Source organism: Rhinopithecus roxellana, chromosome 3 (assembly GCF_007565055.1).
Source record: "Rhinopithecus roxellana isolate Shanxi Qingling chromosome 3, ASM756505v1, whole genome shotgun sequence".
In the NCBI taxonomy this organism is placed as follows: domain Eukaryota; kingdom Metazoa; phylum Chordata; class Mammalia; order Primates; family Cercopithecidae; genus Rhinopithecus; species Rhinopithecus roxellana.
In genome coordinates, this window is record NC_044551.1 from 121,841,235 (window position 1) to 121,867,663 (window position 26,429).

The following is a 26,429-nucleotide window of genomic DNA, read 5'->3' on the forward strand; positions in this document are numbered from 1 at the left end:
AAAGCCCCCCAAATCCCTTTATTATATGTTAAAATCTTGGAAGGGTCTGAACTGAATTAAGAAAAAAGTGTTTGCGTCCTTTGTAGGGACATGGATGCAGCTGGAAACCATCATTCTTAGCAAACTATCACAAGAACAGAAAACCAAACACCGCATGTTCTCACTCATAGGTGGGAACTGAACAATGAGATCACTTGGACTCGGGAAGGGGAACATCACACACTGGGGCCTATCATGGGGAGGGGGGAAGGGGGAGGAGGGAGGGATTGCATTGGGGAGTTATACATGATATAAATGATGAATTGATGGGTGCTGACGAGTTGATGGGTGCAGCACACCAACATGGCATAAGTATACATATGTAACAAACCTGCACGTTATGCACATGTACCCTAGAACTTAAAGTATAATAAAAAAAAAAAAGAAAAAAGTGTAACAAGCAACTACTATTAAAATAAGCTTATTATTCTTTCTCTTTACCTTTCTCACCTCTATAGTGATTGCTATCAACATGCAGTACTTAATAAAGCTTAATTTTAACATTCCGATATACAGCCTTATAAATGTGCAACTCAATTACAGAAACGCTGATAGGAATGAATATTATATATTATTCATAAAATGGAGATTTGGAAATAAGAATATATTTCCTCATGGAAGCAATATTATATATAACCATGTGATCCCATGCCAAATTGTAAACGCCACTTAAGCCATGATATGGTTAAACGTTAGCTTAAAAATACCTAATTACTAAGTAAAATACTGATTATACACAACACATGGAGAATTATGGGTTTTAGGCACACAGTGCCCTATCCCCTGTCCATAAATGCAGCAGAAGGAGGAGAAAGGAAATAAGGCATATCTGAGTCCTGGAAATTATACTCCAGAGAGATTCATCCAAAAAAGAAGAAAAACAAGGGGAAAAAAAAAAAAAAAAAAAGCTTGTCAAAAAATTCTAGTTATCGGGGCTGGGTGCAGTGACTCATGCTTGTAATCTCAGCACTTTGGGAGGCTGAGGCGGGCAGAGCACGAGGTCAGGAGTTCGAGACCAGCCTGGCCAGCATGGTGAAACCCCGTCTCTATTAAAAATATAAAAAATTAGACAGGCATGGTGGCGTGTGCCTGTGGTCCCAGCTACTTGGGAGGCTGAGGTAGGAGAATTGTTTGAACCCAGCAGTCGGAGGCTGTAGTGAGCTGAGATCACACCACTGTACTCCAACCTGGATGACAGAGTGAGACTCCATCTCCAAAAAATATATATACACACACACACACACACATATATATATACACACACACACACATATACACACACACACTACTCCTGATGGGGACATTTGTAAGTCAGACTTTCTAAGTCAGGGACAGACAATACTCCACATAGAGAACTCTTGATATTTTCTGCATAGTATGGAAACTATTAGACAAGAAGCCTTTACAGACAAGTGTTTTTTTTAAGGCCTACTGACAAGTACAACGTACACTTTCACCAGTCTTGTAAAACTATTTTAAAAACCAGATGGTATAGGAATGGAAATAAACTGATCTTTTTTAAAAATATATAATTTTGGCAATAATATACATTTCAAAGGGCAATGTAAAAATTCTCATGTTTCAAATCACCTCTACATGGGTCACTAAGATACTTTAACAGTAAAACTTATGCCAAATAAAAACTTATTAAAAAATAAACCCCAAAAGTTAATAACTAAGATTTCTATTCTTTCTAAAGACTGTAGATTTGTTAAATGTTTCCATCGTTAGTCTATTCAGTAAGAGTTGGGATTTCTTTCAGTGGCTTTCAACTGAGGGTAGTTTTGCCCCACAGGAGACATTTGGCAATGTCTGAAAGCATTGTGCCTGTCACAATTGGGGGAAGATTACTACATTTATTTAGTAGGTTACATTAGTTTCCACATCAAGTTACCACAAATTAGGTGTCATAACAAATGACTACAAATTTGGTGGTAAAAACAACAGAAGTATATTCTTTCACAGTTCTGGAGGCCAGGAGTCTGAAATCAAGGTGTTGGCAGGGCCTACCTTCTCTGAACTCTCTAGTGAAGAATCCTTCCTTGCCTCTGCCTAGCATCTGGGAGTTGCTGGCAACCTTGGCATTCCTTGACTGGTGGTAGCTGCATTAGTCCAACATCTGCCTCTGTCTTCACAGGATCATCTTCCCTCTGTGTATATCTCTGTCCAAATCTCCCTTTCCTTTCTTTTATAAAGACCACAGTCATTAGGTTTAGGGCTTACTCTAATTCAGTATGACCTTATTTTAGTTCATTACATCTGCAAAGACCCTACTCCCAAATAAGGTCACTTTCACAGGTACCAAAGATCAGGGATTAAACATATCTTTTTGGGGTGTACAATTAACCCACCACATATGTAGAGGCCAGGGATGCTGCTAAACATTTTAGGATAACAGCTTGCCAGGACAAAGAATTACCCAACATAAAATGCCAATAGTACCAAAGTTGAAAAACCTTGATTTTGAACAGGTACATCGGCAACCCTGATTCTTCAATGTGATGATTCTTAATAATCTTCCAATGGCCCTGTGGCCCTAAATTCCTGTTCTGCATAGTTTAGGTGCAGACATTTTAAAGTATGAACATTTTTTGCCACCATTCCCTCCCAAGAACACCCTCCTGCCAGGGGTCTATTTTGAGGACTTTTTATGAAGGAAAACTACATGCTGGATGGACGCTGAAATGCAAACCAGGAAAACAGTTATAGTTATTAGCTATCTTACTGCTATTGGCTAAGTTAGAAAAGCACTTTGGGCTTCAAGATCAATCAAACGAAGTATCTAAATTCCCTTTCAGTTCCTCAGAAGTATATAATTGTAAGGCTATTAAAAGCTTCTGGTTTGGGATTAGAGACATATTAGTACAATAACCTCAATAACTTCAAAAATGCCAGGAAAATGCTATTTAGAATAACAACTCTTTAAAGGCAACACTCATTATTTCTATTCTAACATTACTTGAGATAGTCTATGTTTAAATAGCGGCAATTTTTATCAGAAGTAGAGTTTATTTTTAGCAAAGTGTTGTGAGGTTTGTTCTCCTACATCAGCATATATGTCATAAGTTGTTAATTTCTAACATTCACCTTATATTGTGCAATATGTGAGACCAGCTGTATAAAGTTAATGTCAAAAGATTACACTCTAGGACAAATAGCCTCAACACATGTGATTTGTTTCTGTTGGAGGGCATATATACCTTTGGAAAATGATACCTAAAAACATTAACAGATTTCTCAACTATTGTTTTAGTTTAATGCCTATGTAAACTGAATCTTTCTCAGGTAAACTAATTCTTTTTGTTTCTTTTCAAACAATCTCAAAGTAGCAGAAACATTTCAAGAACAGAACATTTTCTCCTCTGAACCATGTGAGAGTAAGTTTCTGACCTGATGTTTCATGCCCCACTAAAACATTACCATCTATTTCCTACAAAGGACATTTCCCATACCATCCCAATACAGCCATTAAAATCAAGAAATGAATATATATGAAGCACCATCTTGTCCCTATACCTCATCTAAATTTCAAAAAAAAGTCCCTATAATGCACTTGGTAGCAAAAGGTTCCAGCTCAGAATCAAACATTGTCATTGGCTGTCACTTCTCTCTAATGTGGCTTCACTCTGGAACTGCGACAGTCTCTTCTGACTTTCATAACCTTGACACTTATTAAAATTCCAAGACAGTTCCGCTGATATATGATTATATTTGAGGCAGGCACATTTGGCAGGAACATCATAGAAGTGATGCTGTGCTCTTCTTACCAGATCGTCTCAGATGGCACACCATTTTTTGGTCTTTGATCGTTTGATTAAAGTGCTGTCTGCCAAGCTTCTGTATCTTTTTCCCTTGACATTAATAAGCATATTCTGAAGAGTTACTTTGAATCTTTAGTACTTTGTACCCCATCAAATTTTTCATTGATTCATTTTTAAATTTGCAGTAGTTGGTACTCATGAATCCTCATATTATTAGATGCGTTATAATCCACTAATATTATTATTTATTTTGATGCTCAATTTTGTCCCAGATTTGTCCAGTAGGAACCCCTTCATGTTGGCTCCTGTATCTTGACATGACTCATTATCCTTTGAGCACTCCACTGCTTTCTGGCACAAGATGTTCTAGGCTTATCTGCTACTTTCCCACTCAAGGCCTGAAATCAGCCATTTCTCCAAGAAGCCTTGGTTACTATTAGCAAAGAATGGTATTTAGAATCCAAGATCTGGGGGCTAAGTATACTCATCACTACTGGAAATCACTGCTAAGAATACATGTGCACACATTCGTATACACACACATACAACTTATAATGTATATGATACACATATATGTATATGACATACATATGTATTCATCATACATATATTTACACATATACTTGTTTAAATCTATATACCTATATAGACATAGGTAAAGAGACAGGGATTTAATGTCATGGGTTCACAGGGATACTGCCAACTGCAATCCAACACCACAGGGTTCATTCTACTTTTTCCCTATCTTCTCTAGTGAAAAACCTTGATCCTATTATCGTTCCTAGATTTAATTATTTGATCAATCACCCTGTATATTACTAAACTCTCATTGCCACTACCACACCTGTCCCCACAGAGATGTCTTCCTTACCCACTCAGGCTCCAACCTCCATCGCTGGTCTGACCCTCCTACATGCTTTCCTCCACATCTTGTTTGGGATCAAATATCACCCATCTGCTGCTCCTGCACAAAAGCCTTGTTAAATCAACTCTGGGACCCTGTGTCAAGCTGCCTGCTGCAGAAGCACCCATTCACTGTGCTCAGGCCCTAACACTCCACACCAGGCTGCCCTCCTGCCTGGATGCCATCCTTACCAGGGTCAGCCTCAGATATCCTGATCTGGGCCCCTTGGGCTCCATCCACTTAGTAAGGATGTCTCCTTGCTCTTCCCCATCAAATAACTATAGGACCTATCGAGGGAAAGATGAGAGGGAAGAGAATGAGGGTGACAGAAGATGAGGAAGAGTCAGTTGCCCTAATTCTTAACAAATGTTTTAAACATATAATTTTTTTGTGATGATAAATTTAGGGTAAAAATGTTCATGCATCAGAAACATCACTATTAAAGGTAGGCTTAGGCTGGGCACAGTAGCTCTCGCCTATAATCCCAACACTTTGGGAGGCCGAGGCAGGAAGATTGCTTGAGCTTAGGAGTTCAAGACAGCCTAGGCAACATACTGAAACCCATCTCTACAAAAAATACAACAATTAGCCTGGTGTGGTGGCATATGCCTGTAGTCCCAGCCATGTGGGAGGCTGAAGTGGGAGGATCCCTTGAGCCCAGAAGTCAAGGCTGTAGTGAGCCATGAGTGTGCCTTGGTACTCCAGCCTGAGTGACAGTGAGACCCTGTCTCAAAAATTAAATCAATGAATGAATAAATAAATAAAGGTAGGCTAACCTGTTCCCTTTAAACAGATTTTAGTCTTTGATCATTTGATCAAAGTGCTGTCTGCCAAGCTTCTCCACCATAAAGTTACTCTTTTTCCCTTGATATTAATAAGCACATTCTGAAGAGTTACTTTGAATCTTCAATACTTTGTGCCCCATCAAACTTTTCACTGACTCATTTTTTAATCTACATCAGTCGGTACTCATGAATTCCCATATTATTAAATGAGTTGCAATTCACTAATATTATTATGTATTTGATGCTCAATTTGTCCCAGATTTGTCCAGTGGGAACCCCTTTAAATGTCCTTAAAGGTAGAAACTGCTAGCATGTTCTACTGAGATATGGACTAACAATGTCAGACATATGTGGGTGCTTGAATAATATCTGCTTCAAAAATATTTATTACTAGAAAGCTGCTGTGTTTGGGGTGAGGGGTTAGTAGGGAAGGGGGTTCACAAAGGGAATGTAAAAGCCATGTCCTCTGGAAGTTAAAAGGATCATTTAAAATGATTCCACTGCAAACATTTTTCAAAAGATAAACATGACCCATTTCTCCAATTTGTGCCATGTAATAGTAATAATAATGATATTTAAACACTCCCACTGATGTATCCTTTACAAAGATATATTATAGGTCTTATTTAATCAAAAAACCTTAGAAGAGTCTCTGTACCTAATTTTATTCTAGGACTCAAACTGTGTCAGCATGTCATTCAGTGTAAGTCAGACATTTAGAAGCAGAGGCCATGCTGTCAGTAGCTCTGAACTTTCATAGACATTTCCAATTAGCTCAGAGAGACAATTGGATATTGTGCTTAAGCACTGTGTTTAAGAAAACGGGCACTGGATGGACCAATGCCCAACTTCCTGCTCTACTGCTTAACTAAGTATGCGTATTTGGGCAATTACTTAATCTAAGCCCCAATTTCTTCATCTTGAGCCCAGAAGGTCAAGGCTGCAGTGAGCTGTGAATGTGAGTGACAGAGTGAGAATTCCCCAGGAGTGCAGAGGTTCTCAGAACTGCGATACTCTCAGATGAATTTTGAAAGGTGAATCAGGGATAGAAGAACTGGGGATACCCAGAAGGGAGAAAAACGTCCTGGACAATTCTTTTTTTTTTTTTTTTTTTTTTTTTCAGCTGGAACTAAAAAAATGCTAACTCATAGGGCTATATATATATAACTATTCTTATTATTAAAATTTGACTCAAAGTCTTAGGTTAACAGAAAACCTATGTCCAAGTATGTAGGTCTATACATCTAGTTAAAAATATCCAGTAAACCTCACAATATCCTTTGGCAAAGAGAAAACTAAATTTCACAGAGATCAATACAGAATCTAGAAAACAAGCTGAGAGTGCCTGACAATTTTTAATTCTGGCTTAAATTCGATGCTAACATCATAACTTTTGTCTTGTACATTATTCCACAATTTTAGCTTAAGTGGAGCTAAAAGGACAGAACTTATACCATATACATAGAGGGACATCCTCTCCCCCCATTCATCTTATTGATTTACACCTTCATTTATTCCACTTTCATTTGTTTCCTTTTTCTTCTCTCTCTTTAGAGATATTCTCTGCATATCAACTTAACCCTGATGCCTATTGAATAAGTATTTACCTAACAGTGCACTCTCTAGACCGTATCATTTTAAAGCTGTAGTTTTTAACCAGCTTAAAATCACATTTAAAGCTACACAGGGAGCTGATAAAAATTCTTAATGCCCACACTGAATCCCAAGCCAAATCAACCAGAGTTTTGTAGGGAAAGATCCAGGTATCAGAATTTTTCAAGCTCTCTGGTGTTTCTGACATACAGTCAAGTAGAGAATCAAAGTTCTACAATGAATCAGAATGCACTAGTTCTCAGAACTGCAATACTCTGAGGTGAACCAGGGATAGAAGAATTGGAGATACCCAGAAGGGGGAAAAATGTCCTGGACAATTCTGTTTCTTTTACTTTCTTTCCTTTTTTTTTTTTTTTTTTTTTGAGACAGTTTTGCGCTGTCACCCAGGCTGGAGCTTAGTGGCACCATCACCATGATAGCTCACTGCAGCCTCAAACTTTGGGCTGAAGCAATCTTTCTGCCCTGGCGTCCCAAGTACCTGGGACTACAAGTGTACATCACCACAACCGCACTTTAAAAAGTTGTTTTTAATAAAAAAGGGACCTTGCTATGTTGCCCAGGGTGGTCTTGAACTCCTGGATTCCAGCCATCCTCCCACCTCAGCACCCAAAAGTGCTGGAATTACAGGCCTGGACAATAAGTGATATGATGGAAAAGAGATGTGGCACAAGGAAATTTAGAACTGGAGCAACCCAAGATGTTCTGTCCAAGTTGTTAACGAGACCTTTTAAAAGGCATTTATAAACATTAATAGTCTTACCTTTTGATTATCCTTCTTTCTCTATGGTGTATTACAAAAATTCCACATATTACAAGCCCACGAAAATAAATTCCCATGAGAGTTTCAAAACTTCTTGCAGAATAACGTCCCAATTTTAGTTACTGGTGGCCAATATTTACCTTGAGAGTAGCTTGAGAGGTGGTGGTGTTTTATTACCCTTACTGGCTGCTAACATTAATGACACAGAAACCTGCAATAGGTTGGATGGAATCCTTTTAACACGAAAAGTAATTATAAACAGGTGAAGGTAAAATGGCAACTTTCATGTTGGCTTTGGTAATGTTTTGCACGTAATCCCTCTGTCAAAGTATCTTAAACAATAAAACAACAAGCAACAATCACACACACACACGCACACACACATTTTGTTTTCAAAGACCACGGTGTAAAATGAAGATACACACACGTTATACTGTAAGTTGTGGCTCTTTGGTTGGCTGGTTGGTTATGAAGTTTTTCCCCCTCTCAGCTCTAAAAAAAAAAAACATCCTCGGCAAGGTGAGGTGGCTCACGCCTGTAATCCCAGCACTTTGGGAGGCCGAAGCGGGCGGATCACCTGAGGGTGTGAGTTTGAGGCCAGACTGACCAATGTGGAGAAACCCCGTCTCTACTAAAAATATAAAATTAGTGTGGCGTGGTGGCGCATGCCTGTAATCGCAGCTACTCTGGAGGCTGAGAGAGGAGAATTGCTTGAACCTGGGAGGTGGAGGTTGTGGTGAGTCGAGATCACGCCACTGCACTCCAGCCTGGGCAACAAGAGCAAAACTGTCTCAAAAAAAAAAAAAAAAAAAAAAAATTCCTCAAAGCCAACCCACCTGCCAAGAGGAGAGAAGGAGGTAAGGGGGCGCCTTACTCTGGAATCAAGAAAAGGGAGTAGGCCTTGGGAAAATGTGGCTTTCAAAATTCATTCCACATTTGCACAAGCCAAGTCGCTAGCTGGTCCCTGCATCCACCTACACACCCCACTGCCCTCTTCCTAGGAAAAACCAGACTCTCCCCCATTACCTACGCCCCCGAATTGCGGGGCGCTGTTTGTTCAAGACTCGCCCCGAAGAGCGCAGGAGCGCGAGCCGCCCCAGTTCCAGAGTTCAGCTTAGGTGACACAAACGTAACCAATGGGAGGCCGCCGCCGCCGCCAATCACCACCCACCCTTACCAGCATCCCGGCGCCTCTCCCCGCCACCCTTGCCCGGCGCGCCGGCGATGCCCTCTGCCCGCGGGGACCCAAGCCTCGCGCGCCCCTTCCTGCGCGCCCTCCCCCCTCCCTACCCTGGCCCCTGTACCCATCATACCTAGGGCACTGCCGTCCGCCGAGCTTGGGCGCGCGGTGGCGAGAAGGCACTGAAGGAGGAGGAGCAACCGGGGCGTAGGCGCCCTGGCCGCCAGCAGGCCGGGGAGGGCGCGCATGGCGCCGAAGGGTCCGCCTCGGTCCTCGTGGAGACTGCGCCCTCAGCTCGCTGCCGCGAGTGTCCGGAGTCCCTGCGCACACTCGCCGGTGGCCCGGCGCCCGCAGTCAGTGCTGCCGGCAGGGCGCTGAAGAAAAGGCGGAATGGGAGGGGCCCGGCCGCCTTGCCCTATTCCCCCGAGGCGCTCTCACCGCGCCCTGCCCTCCACCAATTGTGCAGCCCTCAGCCGGCTGCTGGCGTTCCCGGATGTGCGGTGCTACTTCCCGGCTGCAGTCTCTCTGGCCGACGCCCTCTCGGCTCTAACAGGTCCAGGTCGGGAGAGAGCTTGGGCAGGTTATGTCTAGCCCATCTGCTGGGGAGAGGTTGAAACTCTCCCTGCAAACTGGCCTTTGCACTTCACCTGAGGCAGGTTTCACTAATTTGCTTTGATGGGAGAGATGAGAGTATAGAAGACTTTTCTCCTCCCCGACCCCGGACATCTTTGGACTTTCTGTTGTTGTTGTTGTGGTTGTTGTTGTTTCCTGTCCACTTTTTATTATATTTCCTTCAAGAATGAATGATGCTTTACTTCATTTATATGTTTTCAGAATGTGAATTATAACAAATATTCTATATACAGCAGAAGGTAAAAAAATAAGTAGCATTTCTGGTGTCATAAACAAAAATTTGTGAAGATGTTCATTATATTTATCTATCCAAAGTTATAAGGAACATAAAAAATATTATCTAACAATTAATTTTTTAACACAAGTATATAGATTTTTATTAATTTTGGAGCTTGATAGATCCATATTATTTACTTGTCTTTATATTTTATGTGTACATAAATATGCTACATCTACTGAAAATGTATTTGTAAAACAAAAAATAGCACAGCATGTTGTTGGAGAGTCAATGCCTTGGCCAATAAAGAATACTTTCCAACTGGCTGCAGTGGCTCAAGCCTTTAATCACAGCACTTTGGGAGGCTGAGGTGGGCATATCACCAGAGGTCAGGAGTTCGAGACCAGCTTTGCCAACATGCTGAAACTCCGTCTCTACTAAATATACAAAAATTAGCCGTGCGTGGTGGCGAGTGCCTGTAATCCCAGCCACTCTGGAGGCTGAGGCAGGAGAATCGCTTGAACCTGGAAGGTGGAGGTTGCAGTGAGCTGGAACAAACAAAACAACAACAACAACAACAAAATACTTTCCATACATAATCAAAAATATTACTATTAATAAAATGATAAACAGACAAATCATAAGAGCAGATTTGAAGTAACATTATTAAAGTAAATTCTTTTTTTTTCAATTTTTTTTTTTTATTATACTGTAAGTTCTAGGGTACATGTGCATAACGTGCAGGTTTGTTACATATGTATACTTATGCCATGTTGGTGTGCTGCACCCATCAACTCGTCAGCACCCATCAATTCATCATTTATATCATGTATAACTCCCCAATGCAATGCCTCCCTCCTCCCCCCTCCCCATAATAGGCCCCAGTGTGTGATGTTCCCCTTCCCGAGTCCAAGTGATCTCATTGTTCAGTTCCCACCTATGAGTGAGAACATGCGGTGTTTGGTTTTCTCTTCTTGTGATAGTTTGCTAGGACTTTCTTATGAGGGAGGCTTGTTTTTGCGCAGGTGTAAAGGTTCTATCCAGCTGCCAGACAACTTGTACTAATCTTTCTTTGCTTTGCCTACCAATCACACACACCTTCTCTTCTAGCCTCTGAAGGCTTAACTGGTTTTCTCTGGATGAAGGTTTCAGAGTCCCAAGGCCCCATACCGTGTCTGATTTTACTTTATTTTTGTTTGTTAAGCCTAACAGCTTCTGAGGAGCCACCTAGAGCTCAAGAAGCAAAAGCTACTGAGAGTAGATACTATGTAAACTGCACAAGACGTTGACCTTTGTTAAATCTGAACACTGTTTAAGATAATGCTATCTCTTACCCACAAGGCTGTAGTTTGAAATTTTCAGTGCTCTGAACCAAATTGAATAAAACAACTAATTAGTGCTTTATCCAGGAGGGAAGGAGAAATCTATAACATTGAAACACATTGATTTGATTTCTCTCTGGGATGTTATAACACATTAAAAAATATTTTATAGATTTTTCACGAGCTTTGTTTCCTCTCCCTGTATTTTTTGAAGTTCAGCTTTCACATTCGTAAATTCAAAGTATATCAGCGTTAAAAAAAAAAAAAAAAAAGGATTGGAAATAACGTAAGAGACAAATTTTGAAAATAGAACTATTTAACAAAACCTATGCTTACTCCAGGCAGGAATGGTTAATTTTTAATTGATAAGTATTACTAAAACATGTCCTTTTCTGGTTTAGTATTATATGCGCAAAACTTTGGAAACAGAATGTAGATTCTTCAAATTGGCAGTGAGAGAATATGAGTAATACAATTCATTCAACAATATTATCTACCAGGTGCCAGTCATTGTGTTCAAAAGAGGTTGGATAGGCACAAATGCACAAATGCATGCATGCACACATGTACACACGCACACACACACAAATTTGACAACTGTTTATCTGTGAATGACAAATCTCAGAAAAGCCTCTTCTCAGAAAATTATGGTAACGATTAAAATCTTTTGAATGAAATTTTAAAAGATGCCTTCAAGGCATCTTATTACACTGTTGACCCTCTCAGGGCATTGACAGGACTTGCTAAACCCAAATTGCCTAATCAATGGCAACTACATCACACCTCTTTCTACCCTGCATCTGGTCTCAGGACTAACTGAACACATTTCCCTAAAATTAGGTAGAGTGTCAACAGTAAGCACTTCTCACCTCAAACTAAACTCTGACTGACTTTTCCCAGTTAGTCTCACAAAATCCTTAGACAGAAATTCACCCTTCCTCTAATGAGCTGAACTTACTTAAAGAAACATTTTTTCAGTCGAATCAGCATATTTATGACCAGAAAAACTTACTTGCCCAGGTTGATGCTGATCCCCACTGTTGCTTTTGCTGTTAGAACAAAAAAGTTGAGAAAGAAATATAATTCTCATTTTGCTAAGCATTTTGAAAGTCTTTTCATCTTTGTTCCTGTTCTATATTTAGATATTTGATATTTCCAGCCTTATCCACACTCCACTTTTTCAAATGCTCCATATCCTTTAAAACCAGCTTATCAACTACCTTCCCTATATAACTTTTTCTGACCTGTCTGGTCCAAAGTGACCTTTCCCTCCTTGGTGAAATAAATATTGCAACAATCACTTTGACACTCTCATCATCATAAAGTGTATAAAAGGGGAATAAGGGTCTTTTGTTTTCTCCCCTTGAGTTGGGTGAGCTCTGTGACTCCCCTAACCTACTGAATATTGCTGAAGAGATATTGTGTGGGCTGGCCGGGTGTGGTGGCTCAGGCCTGTAATTCCAGCACTTTGGGAGGCTGATGCAGGTGGATTACAAGGTCAGGATCTCAAGACCAGCCTGGCCAATATGGTGAAACCCTGTCTCTACTAAAAATGCAAAATAAAATTAGCTGGGCATGGTGGTCCATGCCTGTAATCCCAGCTACTTGAGAAGCTAAGGCAGAAGAATTGCTTGAATCCAGGAGGCAGACCTTGCAGTGAGCCAAGATCACGCCACTGCACTCAAGCCAGGGCAACAGAGCAAGACTCTGTCTCAAAAAAAAAAAAGAGAGAGAGAGAGAGAGAGAGAGAGATTGTGTGCGCTTTCTGTTCGAGACCACAAGAGCTTCCACTTCCTTTCTCTTGGAGACCTTGCTCACAGAAGACAGTTCCCTGGTAAAAAGTACTACTGTATTACCCTTAGACTGCCGCACTATGAGAAACCCAAATGCCATGGAGGAACCCGTAAAAATAAAGTCAGGTCAAGTAAAAAAGGAGTATGAAGATTTATTATACATACAAAAGAATAGTTCACAAACCGGAAGACTTCAAATCAAAAGTAGTAAGAAACTTGACATGAGAGTCACAGTGCAGCTTATAAAGCATCAATGAGGAAGTGCATTGACCTCTATTGTGACTGGCTACTGAAAACTTACATTCCTTTTTGGGCAAGTAGAGCTGTATAAGCTTGTTTGTCTCTAACAGTTTGGTTCAATTTCATCATACTAACAAGAAAGAAAAGCTTAACTTTTTTTTTTTTTTTTTTTTTTTTGAGGCGGAGTCTCCTCTGTCGCCCAGGCTGGAGTGCAGTGTCCGGATCTCGGCTCATTGCAAGCTCCGCCTCCCGAGTTTACGCCATTCTCCTTCCTCAGCCTCCCGTGTACCTGGGACTACAGGCGCCCGCCACCTCGCCTGGCTAGGTTTTTTTGTATTTTTTTAGTAGATGCGAGGTTTCACCGTGTTCGCCAGGATGGTCTCGATCTCCTGACCTCGTGATCCACCCATCTCGGCCTCCCAAAGTGCTGGGATTACAGGCTTGAGCCACCGCGCCCAGCCAGGAAAGCTTAACTTTTGTTAATGGTTACAAATTGCATTTCAGGGAAATCAGGATAGCTTAAATTTTGGTTATGTGGCTATGAGTGGTTGACCTAGGGATATAATGTGTCCTCCATTTTGATTCTACTTTAACAAATCACCCATACAGGACCTTCAATCATTGTTGGTTGTTTACTTTGCTGTGCAGAAGCTTTTTAGCCTGATTCAATCCCATTTGTCTATTCTTTCTTGGTTGCCTGTGCTTTAGAGGTCTTACACAAAATATCGTTGCTAAGACTAATGTCCTGGAACCCTTTCCTGAAGTTTTCATCTAATCGTTTCATAGTCATAGTTGCAGGTCTTAGATTCAAACCTTTAATCCGTTTTAAATGTATTTTTGTGTATGGTGAGATATAGGGGTCTAGTTTCATCCTTCTACATGTAATTACCCAGTTTTCCCAGCACCATTTATTAAATAGACTCTCATTTTCCCATTGTATGCTCTTGGTGCTGTTGTTGAAGATGAATTGGCTGTCAATGCATTGATTTATATCTGAGTTCTCTATTCTGTTTCATTGGTCTATGTGTCTGTTTTCTTGCCAGTTCTATGCTAATTTGGTTACTATAGCTTTTTTTTTTTTATCTTTAACTTTTGTTGTAAGTTCCAGGATACATGTGCAGAATATGCAGATTTCTTACGTAGGTAAATGTGTGGCATGGTGGTTTGCTTCACAGATCATCCCATCACCTAGGTATTAAGCCCAGCATGCATTAACTATTCTTCCTGATGCTCTCCCTCCTGCAACACCCCACCCCTAACTGGCCCATAATGTGTCCACGTAGTCTCATCATTCAGCTCATTCAGGTGAGAATATGTGGTGTTTGGATTTCTGTCCCTGAGTTGGTTTGCTGAGGATAACAGCTTCCAGCTCCGTCTATGTCTCTGCAAAGGATATGATCTCATTCCTTTTTATGGTTGCATAGTATTCCATGGTGTATATGTACAACATTTTCTTTATCCAGTCTACCACTGATGGGCATTTGGATAGATTCCATGTCTTTATTATTGTGAATAGTTGGTTACTATACCTTTTTTTTAATTATTATTATACTTTAAGTTCTAGGGTACATGTGCACAACGTGCAGGTTTGTTACATATGTATACTTGTGCCATGTTGGTGTGCTGCACCCATTAAATCGTCAATTACATTAGGTATATCTCCTAATGCTATTCCTCCTCATTACCCCCTCCCCACAATAGGACCCAGTGTGTGATGCTCCCCTTCCTGTGTCCAAGTGATCTCATTGTTCAATTCCCACCTATGAGTGAGAACATACGGTGTTTGGTTTTCTATTCTCGCGATAGTTTGCCGAGAATGATGGTTTCCAGCTTCATCCATGTCCTGACAAAGGACATAAACTCATCTATTTTTATGGCTGCATAGTATTCCATGGTGTATATGTGCCACATTTTTTTAATCCAGTCTATCATTGACGGACATTTGGGTTGGTTCCAAGTCTTTGCTATTGTGGATAGTGCTGCAATAAACATACGTGTGCATGTGTCTTTATAGTCACATGATTTATAATCCTTTGGGTATATACCCAGTAATGGTATCGTTGGGTCAAACGGCATTTCTGGTTTTAGATCCTTGAGGAATCACCACACTGTCTTCCACAATGGTTGAACTAGTTTACACTCCCACCAACAGTGTAAAAGCGTTCCTATTTCTCTACATCCTCTCCAGCACCTGTTTTTTTAATGATCACCACTCTAACTGGTGTGAGACGGTATCTCATTGTGGTTTTGATTTGCATTTCTCTATGACCAGTGATGATGAGCATTTTTTCATGTGTCTGTTAGCTGTATGCATGTCTTCTTTTGAAAAGTGTCTGTTCATATCCTTTTTCCACTTTTTGATTGGCTTGTTTGATTTTTTTCTTGTAAATTTGTTTAAGTTCTTTGTAGATTCTGAATATTAACCCTTTCTCAGATGGGTAGATTGCAAAAATTTTCTCCCATTCTCTGGATTGCCTTTTCACTCTCATGGTAATTTCTTTTGGTGTGCAGAAGCTCTTTAGTTTAATGAGATCCCATTTGTCTATTTTGACTTTTGTTGCCGTTGCTTTTGGTGTTTTAGTCATGAAGTCCTTGCCCATGCTTATGTCCTGAATGGTATTGCCTAGTTTTTCTTCTAGGCTTTTTATGGTTTTACATCTAACACTTAAGTCTGTAATCCATCTTGAATTAATTTTCGTATAAGGTGTAAGGAAGGGATCCAGTTTCAGTTTTCTACATATAGCTAGCCAGTTTTCCCAGCATCATTTATTAACTAGGGAATCCTTTCCCTATTTCTTGTTTTTGTCAGGTTTGTCAAAGATCAGATGGTTGTAGATGTGTGGTATTATTTCTGAGGCCTCTGCTTTGTTCCATTGGTCTACATCTCTGTTTTGGTACTAGTACCATGCTTTTTTTGGTTACCGTAGCCTTGTAGTATAGTTTGAAGTCAGGTAACGTGATGCCTCCAGCTTTGTTCTTTTTGCTTAGGATTGTCTTGGATATAAGCGCTCTTTTTTGATTCCATATGAACTTTAAAGTAGTTTTTTCCAACTCTGTGAAGAAACTCATTGGTAACTTGATGGGTATGGCATTGAATCTATAAATTACCTTGGGCAATATGGCCATTTTAACAATATTGATTCTTCCTATCCATGACCATGGAATGTTCCTCCATTTGTTTGTGTCCTCTTTTATTTCACTGAGCAGTGGTTTGTAGTCCTCCCTGAAGAGGTCCTTGACATCCCCTGTATGTTGGATTCCTAGGTATTTTATTCTCTTTGAAGCTATTGTGAATGGGAGTTCATTCATGATTTGGCTCTCTGTTTGTCTGTTACTGGTGTATAAGAATGCTTGTGACTTTTGCACATTAATTTGGTATCCTGAGACTTTGCTGACGTTGCTTATTAGCTTCAGGAGATTTGGGGCTGAAATGATGAGGTTTTCTAAATATACAATCATGTCATCTGCAAACAGGGACAATTTGACGTCTTCTTTTCCTAATTAAATACCCTTGATTTCTTTCTCTTGCCTGATTTCCCTAGCCAGAACTTCCAACACTATGTTGAATAGGAGTGGTGAGAGAGGGCATCCCTGTCTTGTGCCAGTTTTCAAATGGAATGCTTCCAGTTTTTGCTCATTCAGTATGATATTGGCTGTGGGTTTCTCATAAATAGCTCTTATTATTTTGAGATACATTCCATCAATACCTAGTTTATTGAGAGTTTTTAGCATGAAGGTTGTTGAATTTTGTTAAAGGCCTTTTCTGCATCTATTGAGATAATCATGTGGTTTTTGTCTTTGGTTCTGTTTATATGCTGGATTACATTTACTGATTTGTGTATATTGAACCAGCCTTGCATCCCAGGAATGAAGCCCACTTGATCATGGTAGATAAGCTTTTGGATGTGCTGCTAGATTCAGTTTGCCAGTATTTTATTGAGGATTTTTGCATCAATGTTCATCAGGGATATTGGTCTAAAATTCTCTTTTTCTGTTGTGTCTCTGCCAGGCTTTGGTATCAGGATGATGTTGGTCTCATAAAATGAGTTAGGGAGGATTCCCTCTTTTTCTATTGATTGGAATAGTTTCAGAAGGAATGGTACCAGCTCCTCCTTGTATATCTGGTAGAATTCGGCTGTGAATCCATCTGGTCCTGGACATTTTTTGGTTGGTAGGCTATTAATTATTGACTCAATTTCAGAGCCTGCTATTGGTCTGTTCAGGGATTCAACTTCTTCCTGGTTTAATGTTGGGAGAGTGTAAGTGTCCAGGAAATTATCCATCTCTTCTAGGTTTTCTAGTTTATTTGCATAGAGGTGTTTATAGTATTCTCTGATGGTTGTTTGTACTTCTGTGGGGTCAGTGGTGATATCCCCTTTATCATTTTTTATTGCATCTATTTGATTCTTCTCTCTTTTCTTCTTTATTAGTCTTTCTAGCAGTCTATCAATTTTGTTGATCTTTTCAAAAAATATCTCCTGGATTCATTGATTTTTTGGAGGGATTTTTGTGTCTCTATCTCCTTCAGTTCTGCTCTGATCTTAGTTATTTCTTGACTTCTGCTAGCTTTTGAATGTGTTTGCTCTTGTTTCTCTAGTTCTTTTAATTGTGATGTTAGAGTGTCAATTTTAGATCTTTCCAGCTTTCTCTTGTGGGCATTTAGTGCTATAAATTTCCCTCTCCACACTGCTTTAAATGTGTCCCAGAGATTCTGGTATGTTGTATCTTTGTTCTCATTGGTTTCAAAGAACATCTTTATTTCTGCCTTCATTTCGTTATGTACCCAGTAGTCATTCAGGAGCAGGTTGTTCAGTTTCCATGTAGTTGAGTGGTTTTGATTGAGTTTCTTAGTCCTGAGTTCTAGTTTGATTGCACTGTGGTCTGAGAGACAGTTTGTTATAATATCTGTTCTTGTACATTTGCTGAGGAGTCCTTTACTTCCAATTATGTGGTCAATTTTGGAATAAGTGTGATGTGGTGCTGAGAAGAATGTATATTTTGTTGATTTGGGGTGGAGAGTTCTGTAGATGTCTATTAGGTCTCTAGGCACTTGCTTTATGAATCTGGGTGCTCCTATATTGGGTGCATATATATTTAGGATAGTTAGCTCTTCCTGTTGAATTGATGCCTTTACCGTTATGTAATGGCCTTCTTTGTCCCTTTTGATCTTTGATGGTTTAAAGTCTGTTTTATCAGAGACTAGGATTGCAACCCCTGCTTTTTTTTTTTTTTTTTTTTTTTTGCTCTCCATTTGCTTGGTAGATCTTCCTCCATCGCTTTATTTTGAGCCTATATGTGTCTCTGCATGTGCGATGGGTCTCCTGAATACAGCAAACTGATGGGTCTTGACTTTTTATCCAATTTGCCAGTGTGTTTTTTAATTGGACCATTTAGTCCATTTACATTTACCTTCAAGATTAATATTGTTATGTGTTTTGGTTTGCACTAGGATGCTAAAGAAAAATCCCTACACTTTCTGTCTGTTTTTGTGGCGGCCCAGATTGAATTGGGGAATACATCTATAGCCTAGAAATGTAGGCTATGTTAATGTTAATGTAATTTTTGCAATGTAACGTTTGAAAAATATTAATGTAGTTTTTGTTTTTACAGTAACAAATTTGGCAATTACTGACAAAAACAAGCAATGGGCTCTACATTCTGTTCTATTTTTCTAGATATTAGACCTTTTTCAGATGCATAATTTACAAAAATTTTCTCCCATTCTGTAGGTTTTCTGTTTATTCTGTTGATAGTTTATTTTGCAATGCAGGAGATATTTAATTTAATTAGGTCTCATTTGTCAATTTTTGTTTTTGTTGCAATTGCTTTTGGTGCCTTCTTCATGAAATCTTTGCCAGTGCCTATGTCCTGAATGTTATTGCCCAGATTGTTTTCCAAGGTTTTTATAGATTTGGTTTTTATAGATTTGGTTTTTAAATTTAAGTGTTTTCTCCATCTTAAATTAATTTTTCTATATGGTATAAAGAAGTGGTCCAGTTTTAATTTTCTGCATATGGCTAGCCAGTTCTTGAACAGGGAATCCTTTTTCCATTGCTTGTTTTCATCAGGTTTGTCAAAGATCAGATAGTTGTAGGTGTGCAGTTTTATTTCTGAGTTCACTGTTCTGTTGCACTAGTCTATGTGCCTGTTCTTATACCAGTACTATGCTATTTTGGTTACTGTATCCCTGTAGTATAAAGTCAGGTAGGGTGATGCCTCCTGCTTTGTTTTTTCTTTTTGTTTGTTTGTTTGTTTTGCTATTTTTGCTTAGAATTGCCTTGGATATTCAGGCTCTTGTTTGGTTCCATATGAATTTTAAAATAGTTTTCTCTAATTCTGTGAAGAATGTTGATGGTAGTTTAAGGGGAATGGTAGATTCTTCACGATGTTGATTCTTCCTATCCATGAATATGGAATGTTTTTCCATTTGTTCATGTCATCTCAGATTTATTTGAGCAGTGGTTTGTGATTCTCCTTGTAGAAATCTTTCACCTGCCTTATTAGCTGTATTTCTTGGTATTTTATTCTTTTTGTGGCAATTGTGAATGGAATATCATTCATGATTTGACTCTTGCCTTCACTGTTTTTGGTGTATAGGGATGCTAGTGATTTTTGCACATTGATTTTGGATCCTGTGACTTTGCGGAAGTTGTTTATCAGCTTAAGAAGCCTTTGGGCTGAGATAATGGAGTTTTCTAGATATAGGATCATGTCATCCACAATGAGAGATAGTTTGACTTCCTCTCTTCCTATTTGAATACACTTTATTTCTTTCTCTTGCCTAATTGCCCTGGCCAGAAATTCCAATGCTATGTTGAATAGGAGTGATGAGAGAGGGCATCCTTGTTTTATGCCAGTTTTCAAGGGGAATGCATACAGCTTTTGCCAATTCAGTATGATGCTGGCTGTAGATTTGCCATAGATGGCTCTCATTATTTTGAGGTATGTTCCTTCAATACCTAGTTTATTGGGGGGATTTTTACGTGAAGGAATGTTGAGTTTTATCAAAAATCTTTTCTGCATCTATTGCGATAATCATGTAGTTGTTTGTCTTTAGTTCTGTTTATGTGATTAATCACACTTATTGATTTGCATGTGTTGAGCCAACCTAGAATCCCAGGGCCTACTTGACTGTGGTGGATAAGCTTTTTGATGTGCTGCTGGGTTTGGTTTTCAAGTATTTTGTTGAGGATTTTTGCATCAATGTATATCAAGAATATTGGCCTGAAGTTTTCTTTTTTGTTGTATCTCTGCCAGATTTTGATATCGGGATGATGCTGGCCTCATAGAATGAGTTAAGGAGGAGTCCCTGCATTTCAATTTTTTGGAATAGTTTCAGGAGGCCCATTGCTTGTTTTTGTCATTTTTGTCGAAGATCAGATGGTCATAGGTGTGCTGCCTTTTTTCTGGGTTCTACATTCTGTTCCATTTTTCTATGTGACTGTTTTTATACCAGTACCATGCTGAGGGAGTTTTCTGACTGAAACTATGGGGTTTTCTAGATTTACAATCATGTCATCTACAAAGAGATATATTTAGAGTTTCTCACTTTCCATTTGGATGCCCTTTATTTCTTTCTCTTGCCAGACTGATCTGGCCAGAACTTTCAACGATATGTTGAATAGGAGTGGTAAGAGAGAGCATTCTTGTCTTGTGCCAATATTCAAAAGGAATGCTTCCAGCTTTTGACCATTCAGTATGATGTTGGTTGTGGATTTGTCATAGATGGCTCTTACGATTTTGAAGTATGTTCCTTCCACACTTAGTTCATTGAGTTTTTAACATGAAGGGGTGTTGAATTTTATTAAAAGCTTCTTTTGCCTCTATTGAGATGAGCATGTGGCTTTTGTCTTCAGTTTTGTTTATGTGGTTAATCACATTTATTGATTTGCATATGTTGAACCAAGCTTGTATCCCAGAGATGAAGTCTATTTGAGCATGATGAAATAGGTTTTCATGTGCTGCTGGATTTGGTTTGCAAGTGTTTTGGTTTTTTGAGGACTTTTACATAGATACTCATCAAGGATATTATTGGCCTGAAGTTTTCTTTTTTTGTTGTGTCTTTGCCTGGTTTGGGTGTCAGGATGATGCTTCATAGGATGAGTTGGGAGGAGTCCTTCTTCCTTAATTTTTGGAATAGTTTCAGTAGGAATGGTACCAGTTCTTTTCACATCTGGTAGAATTCAGCCATGAATTCATCTGGTGCTGGGCTTTTTTGGTTGGTAGGCTATTTATTACTGATCCAATTTTGTTCCTTGTTATTGGTCTGTTCGGGAATACTGTCTATTCCTGGTCCTGTCTTGGGAGGATGCATGTGTCTAGGAATTTATTCTTTTCTAGGTTTTCTAGTTTGTGTACGTAGTGGTGTTTTTAGTAGTTTCTGATATCTATTTTTATTTCTGTGAGGTTAGTGGCAACATCCCCATCATCATTTCTAATTGTGTTTATTTGGATCTTCTCTCTTTCCTTCTTTATCAGTCTAGCTAGTAGCCATTCTATCTTATAACTTTTTCAAAAAACCAACTCCAGCATTCATTGATTTCTTGAATGTTTTTTCATGTCTCTATTTCCTTCAATTCAGTTCTGATTTTGGTTATTTCTTGTTTTCTGCTGGATTTGGGGTTGATTTGTTTTTGCTTCTTCAGTTCTTTCAGTTGTGATGTTAGATTATTAATTTAAGGTTTTTCTGCCTTTTTGATGTGGACACCTAGTGCTATGAAATTCCATTTTAACACTGCCTTAGCTGTGTCCCAGAGATACTGGTATGTTGAATCTTTGTTCTCATTTGTTTTGAAGAACTTCTCGATTTCTGCTTTAATTTAATTATTTACTCAAAAGTGATTCAGGATCATGTTGTTTAATTTCCATGTAATTGCATGGTTTTGAGCAGTTTGCTTAGTCTTAACTTCTATTTTTATTGCACTGTCCGTCCGAGAGTGTGTTTGGGATGGTTTTGGTTTTGCAGAGGATTGTTTTATGTCCAATTATGTGGTTAGTTTTAGAGTATGATCCATTTGGTGATGAAAAGAATGTATATTCTGTTGTTTGGGGTAGAAAGTTCTGTAGAGGTCTATCAGGTGCATTTGGTCCAATGTTCAGTTCAGGTCCTGAATATCTTTGTTAATTTTCTTCCTCAATCATCTATCTAATACTCTCAGTGGGGTTGTGAAGTCTCCCACTATTATTATTGGGAATCTACACCTCTTTGTAGGTCTCTAAGAACTTGCCTTATGAATCTAGTTGCTCGTGTGTTGGGTGCATATGTATTTAGAGTATTTAGGTCTTCTCGTTGAATTGAATTATTTACTATTATGTAATGCACTTCTTTGTCTTTTTTTTTTTTTAGCTATTTACATTTTTAATGTAATTTTAAAATCCTGGATCCCAAAAGTCTTAGCTTGAAATTGCTTTTCTTTATAACAAACTATTTTATTCCCACCTTAAATTCTGTATTTTATTCATCTAAATTGATACCACAATCCATTCCAGTTTTGACAATTGAAATGTCATTTTTTTTTGGTGTTTCAGTGAAGTTAATGATCCCCTCCAGATTACATGTCCATTACAGGTTAATTTATTTTTTTTTTCTAACTGTCCCTTTTGGACTCTGCAGCAATCCACAGGAACTTTTTTCTTCCCTTCTGTTATAAAGAAGGTAGCTAATATAGACCCTTCACCTACTGGGTGCTCTTCCACAGCACAGAGTAATCTGCTGCTCACTTCCTCTTGCAGATCTCCAACAAGACAGTAAATTATTTTGTGAAGTTTAATTTTTACTCCTTTTTTGCAGTTAACTGTTGAATAATATTGCCTGTATTCACATTAAAGTCATATATAACGCCATCAAATCTTTCAGCAAGGTTAACATCATTTGCCCTTATATCACCCACTCCAAAATGTACTAATTCTAGTTCACACTCGTGTGATGCATCATAGGTATCTATAATGTTCAAAATGGCCTCAGCAGATCATCAACATCACTTTTAATAATCATAGGAAGTACATTTGAATGTCTTTCCATTTTCTCTTTTGGCTTTAAGGATGTTTGTTCTTTTCTTTCTAAATACTTTAGAAATGACCTCTCCTTCCACTGCACATTGCCATACTTCTCATGGGCTTTTTGATGTGCTTCTTGGTGTTCCTTTGACTTTTCTTCTATTATTTTCAGATCCTCTTGACTTTTCTTCTGTTCTTGTTCATACTTCCTCCAGTCAATACTTCACGTGCCCTTGATTCAGATTCTACTTCAAGAATTTCATCTCCAGCAGAAGGAAGGTCTCTCCAGCCTATAATTCCCACTGCCATGCTGAGATGTAGCTCATCGATTGTTTTTCCATTTTAATCAAACATTAAGCGTACTTTTGTCCAACTTTTCCCAGCAACCAGAACGGAGTCTTCTCTTAAAGTTCCTCTTTGAATTATAGCTGTAGTAAAAGGACCTCTTCCTTTGTGACTCTATTACTGTTCCTTCCACTGGACCAGTGAGTTCTGCTTTCAATTCTAACATTTCTGCAGTTGTTCTTCTGCCACAGCCATCAGATTATCACCTGTAAGTGCAGAGACAGGCAGTGTTTGAACATAACCTCCATAATCTTCACACAGCACATCATAAGCCAGCAGCTCTTTTTTCACTTTCTCAGAGTCAGCCTCAGCTTTGTCACATTTATTTAATGCAAGGACAATAGGAACTTGAGCATCTTTGGCATGCTGAATAGATTCTATACCCCATTATCTTCAGCTACAACCAATATGACAATGTACGTGACATGAGCCCCTTTACTCTCATTGCTGAGAAAGTATCAAGTCCTGGAGTATCAAGAAAAGTTATCTTTTCCCCAGAAGGCGGACACACGAGAAAGGCACCAATGTGCTGAGTGGTGCCTCCAGCTTCCATTGCTGCCATTTCAATTTTCCCTTTTTTTTTTTCTTTTCTTTTCTTTTCTTTTCTCTTTCTTTCTTTCTTTCTTTCTTTCTTTCTTTCTTTCTTTCTTTCTTTCTTTCTTTCTTTCTTTCTTTTTCTTTTTTTTTTTCTTTTTCTTTTTTAACTCATGGTTTGGCTCTCTGTTTGTCTGTTATTGGTGTATAAGAATGCTTGTGATTTTTTTTTTCTTTTTTTTTTTGAGACGGAGTCTCGCTCTGTCGCCCAGGCTGGAGCGCAGTGGCTGGATCTCAGCTCACTGCAAGCTCCGCCTCCCAGGTTTACGCCATTCTCCTGCCTCAATCTCCCAAGTAGCTGGGACTACAGGAACCTGCCACCGCGCCCGGCTAGTTTTTGTATTTTTTTAGTAGAGACACGGTTTCACCATGTTAGCCAGGATGGTCTCGATCCTGACCTCATGATCCGCCCATCTCGGCCTCCCAAAGTGCTGAGATTACAGGCTTGAGCCACTGCGCCCAGCCGTGCTTGTGATTATTGTACATTGATTTTTTATCTTGAGACTTTGCTGAAGTTGCTTATCAGCTTAAGGAGATTTGGGGCTGAGATGACAATCATGTCATCTGCAAACAGGGACAATTTGTCGTCTTCTTTTCCTAATTGAATATACTTTATTTGTTTCTCTTGCCCGATTGCCCTGGCCAGAACTTCCAACACTATGTTTAATAGGAGTGGTGAGAGAGGGCATCCCTGTCTTGTGCCAGTTTTCAAAAGGAATGCTTCCAGTTTTTGCCCATTCTGTATGATACTGGCTGTGGGTTGTCATAAATAGTTCTTTTTATTTTGAGAGATACCTTCCATCAATATGTAGTTTATTGAGAGTTTTTACTACGAAGGGCTGTTGAATTTTATTGAAGGCCTTTTCTCCATCTACTGAGATAATCATGTGGTTTTTGTCTTTGGTTCTATTTATGTGATGGATTATGCTTATTGATTTGTGTATATTGAAACAGCCTTGCATCCCAGGGATGAAGTCAGCTTGATCTTGGTGGATAAGCTTTTTGATGTGCTGCTGGATTTGGTTTGCCAGTACTTTACTGAGGATTTTTGCATCGACATTCATCAGGGATATTGGTCTAAAATTATTTTGTTGTTGTTGTTGTGTCTCTGTCAGACTTTGGTATCAGGATGATGCTGACCTCATAAAATGAGTTAGGGGGGATTCCCTCTTTTTCTATTGATTAGAATAGTTTCAGAAGGAATGGTACCAGCTCCTCTTTGTATCTCTGGTAGAATTCAGCTGTGAATCCATCTGGTCCTGGACTTTTTTTGGTTGGTAGGCTAATAATTATTGACTCAATTTCAGAGCCTGTTATTGGTCTATTCAGAGTTTCAAATTCTCCCTGGTTTAATCTTGGGAGCCTGTATGTGTCCAGGAATTTATCCATTTATTCTACATTCTCTAATTTATTTGCATAGAGGTGCGTATAGTATTCTCTGATGGTAGTTTGTATTTCTGTGGAATCGGTGGTGATATCCCCCTTATCATATTTTATTGCATCTATTTGATTCTTCTCTCTTTTCTTCTTTATTAGTCTTGCTAGCAGTCTATCAATCTTGTTGATCTTTTCAAAAACCAGCTCCTGGATTCATTGATTTTTTGAAGCTTACGTATAGCTATTTTATTAGAATAAGTTACTGGTTCCTTGTTTTGTTCATTCGAGGAGAATATGATTTCCTGTTTGCTATTGTTTCTTGTGGATGTATGTCTATGTCTTTGCATTGAAGTATTGGTTATGTATTCCAATCTTCCTTGTCTGGCTTGTTTAGGCTTTACTGGATGTATTTGCTTAGAGGTTCTTTATTGTCAAGTCATTGCTTCCTTTTCAGTTCTAGACAGCACCTTAATCTCAGGTTCACCTCAGCTCTAATAAACAATCAGAGTTCTGCCCTTTGCTAATGGGAGAGGTCCAAAAGGGGATGTACCAGCAATGTAGGAACGCTAGTTAGGGGATCATGCCCAGGGAGCATGTGGAACAAACTTCCTACAGTGTTGTGCTGCTGAATAGCCACTCTGATTTGGCATCTCCTTTGGCCCTGAGTCACACAGCAGAGTTTCCAGGGCTGGGGATGGTAGATATTGCTAAGCTCCTTTTGAAATGTCTGCCCATCAATACTTCACCAGGGTTTGAATCGTTTTATCAACTCCATGGTAAGTAAAAGAATGAAAAGCTCAGAAGAATGGCAACTTTAGGGATTCAGGAAGTACTAAACAGCTATCTGGGTGCCCCCAGAACCCCTCAAG

General features: G+C 39.1%; 1 protein-coding gene, 1 non-coding gene and 1 pseudogene across 3 annotated transcripts in view; 1 reads left to right on the top strand and 2 right to left on the bottom strand.

The window, feature by feature from the left end:
* The window catches only part of EMB (embigin), a 55,115-nt gene extending 45,580 nt beyond the window's left edge, over nucleotides 1-9,535 (bottom strand). Inside the window, exon 1 of one of the 2 annotated variants that reach the window (XM_010362266.2) lies at nucleotides 9,177-9,535. In XM_010362266.2, coding sequence (XP_010360568.1) covers nucleotides 9,177-9,291 — 115 coding nt within the window. In that variant the 5' untranslated portion in view covers nucleotides 9,292-9,535. The remainder of the gene's footprint in view (nucleotides 1-9,176) is intronic. The other variant, XM_030926970.1, reaches the window with a different exon arrangement.
* A 9,104-nt stretch (nucleotides 9,536-18,639) lies between these two features.
* On the top strand, nucleotides 18,640-18,769 carry LOC115896690. The gene has a single exon (XR_004056594.1). It is a non-coding gene; the product is annotated as a small nucleolar RNA SNORA31 (small nucleolar RNA).
* Nucleotides 18,770-22,617: 3,848 nt separating this feature from the next.
* On the bottom strand, nucleotides 22,618-24,151 carry LOC104661591 (annotated as a pseudogene).
* Nucleotides 24,152-26,429: the final 2,278 nt, after the last annotated feature.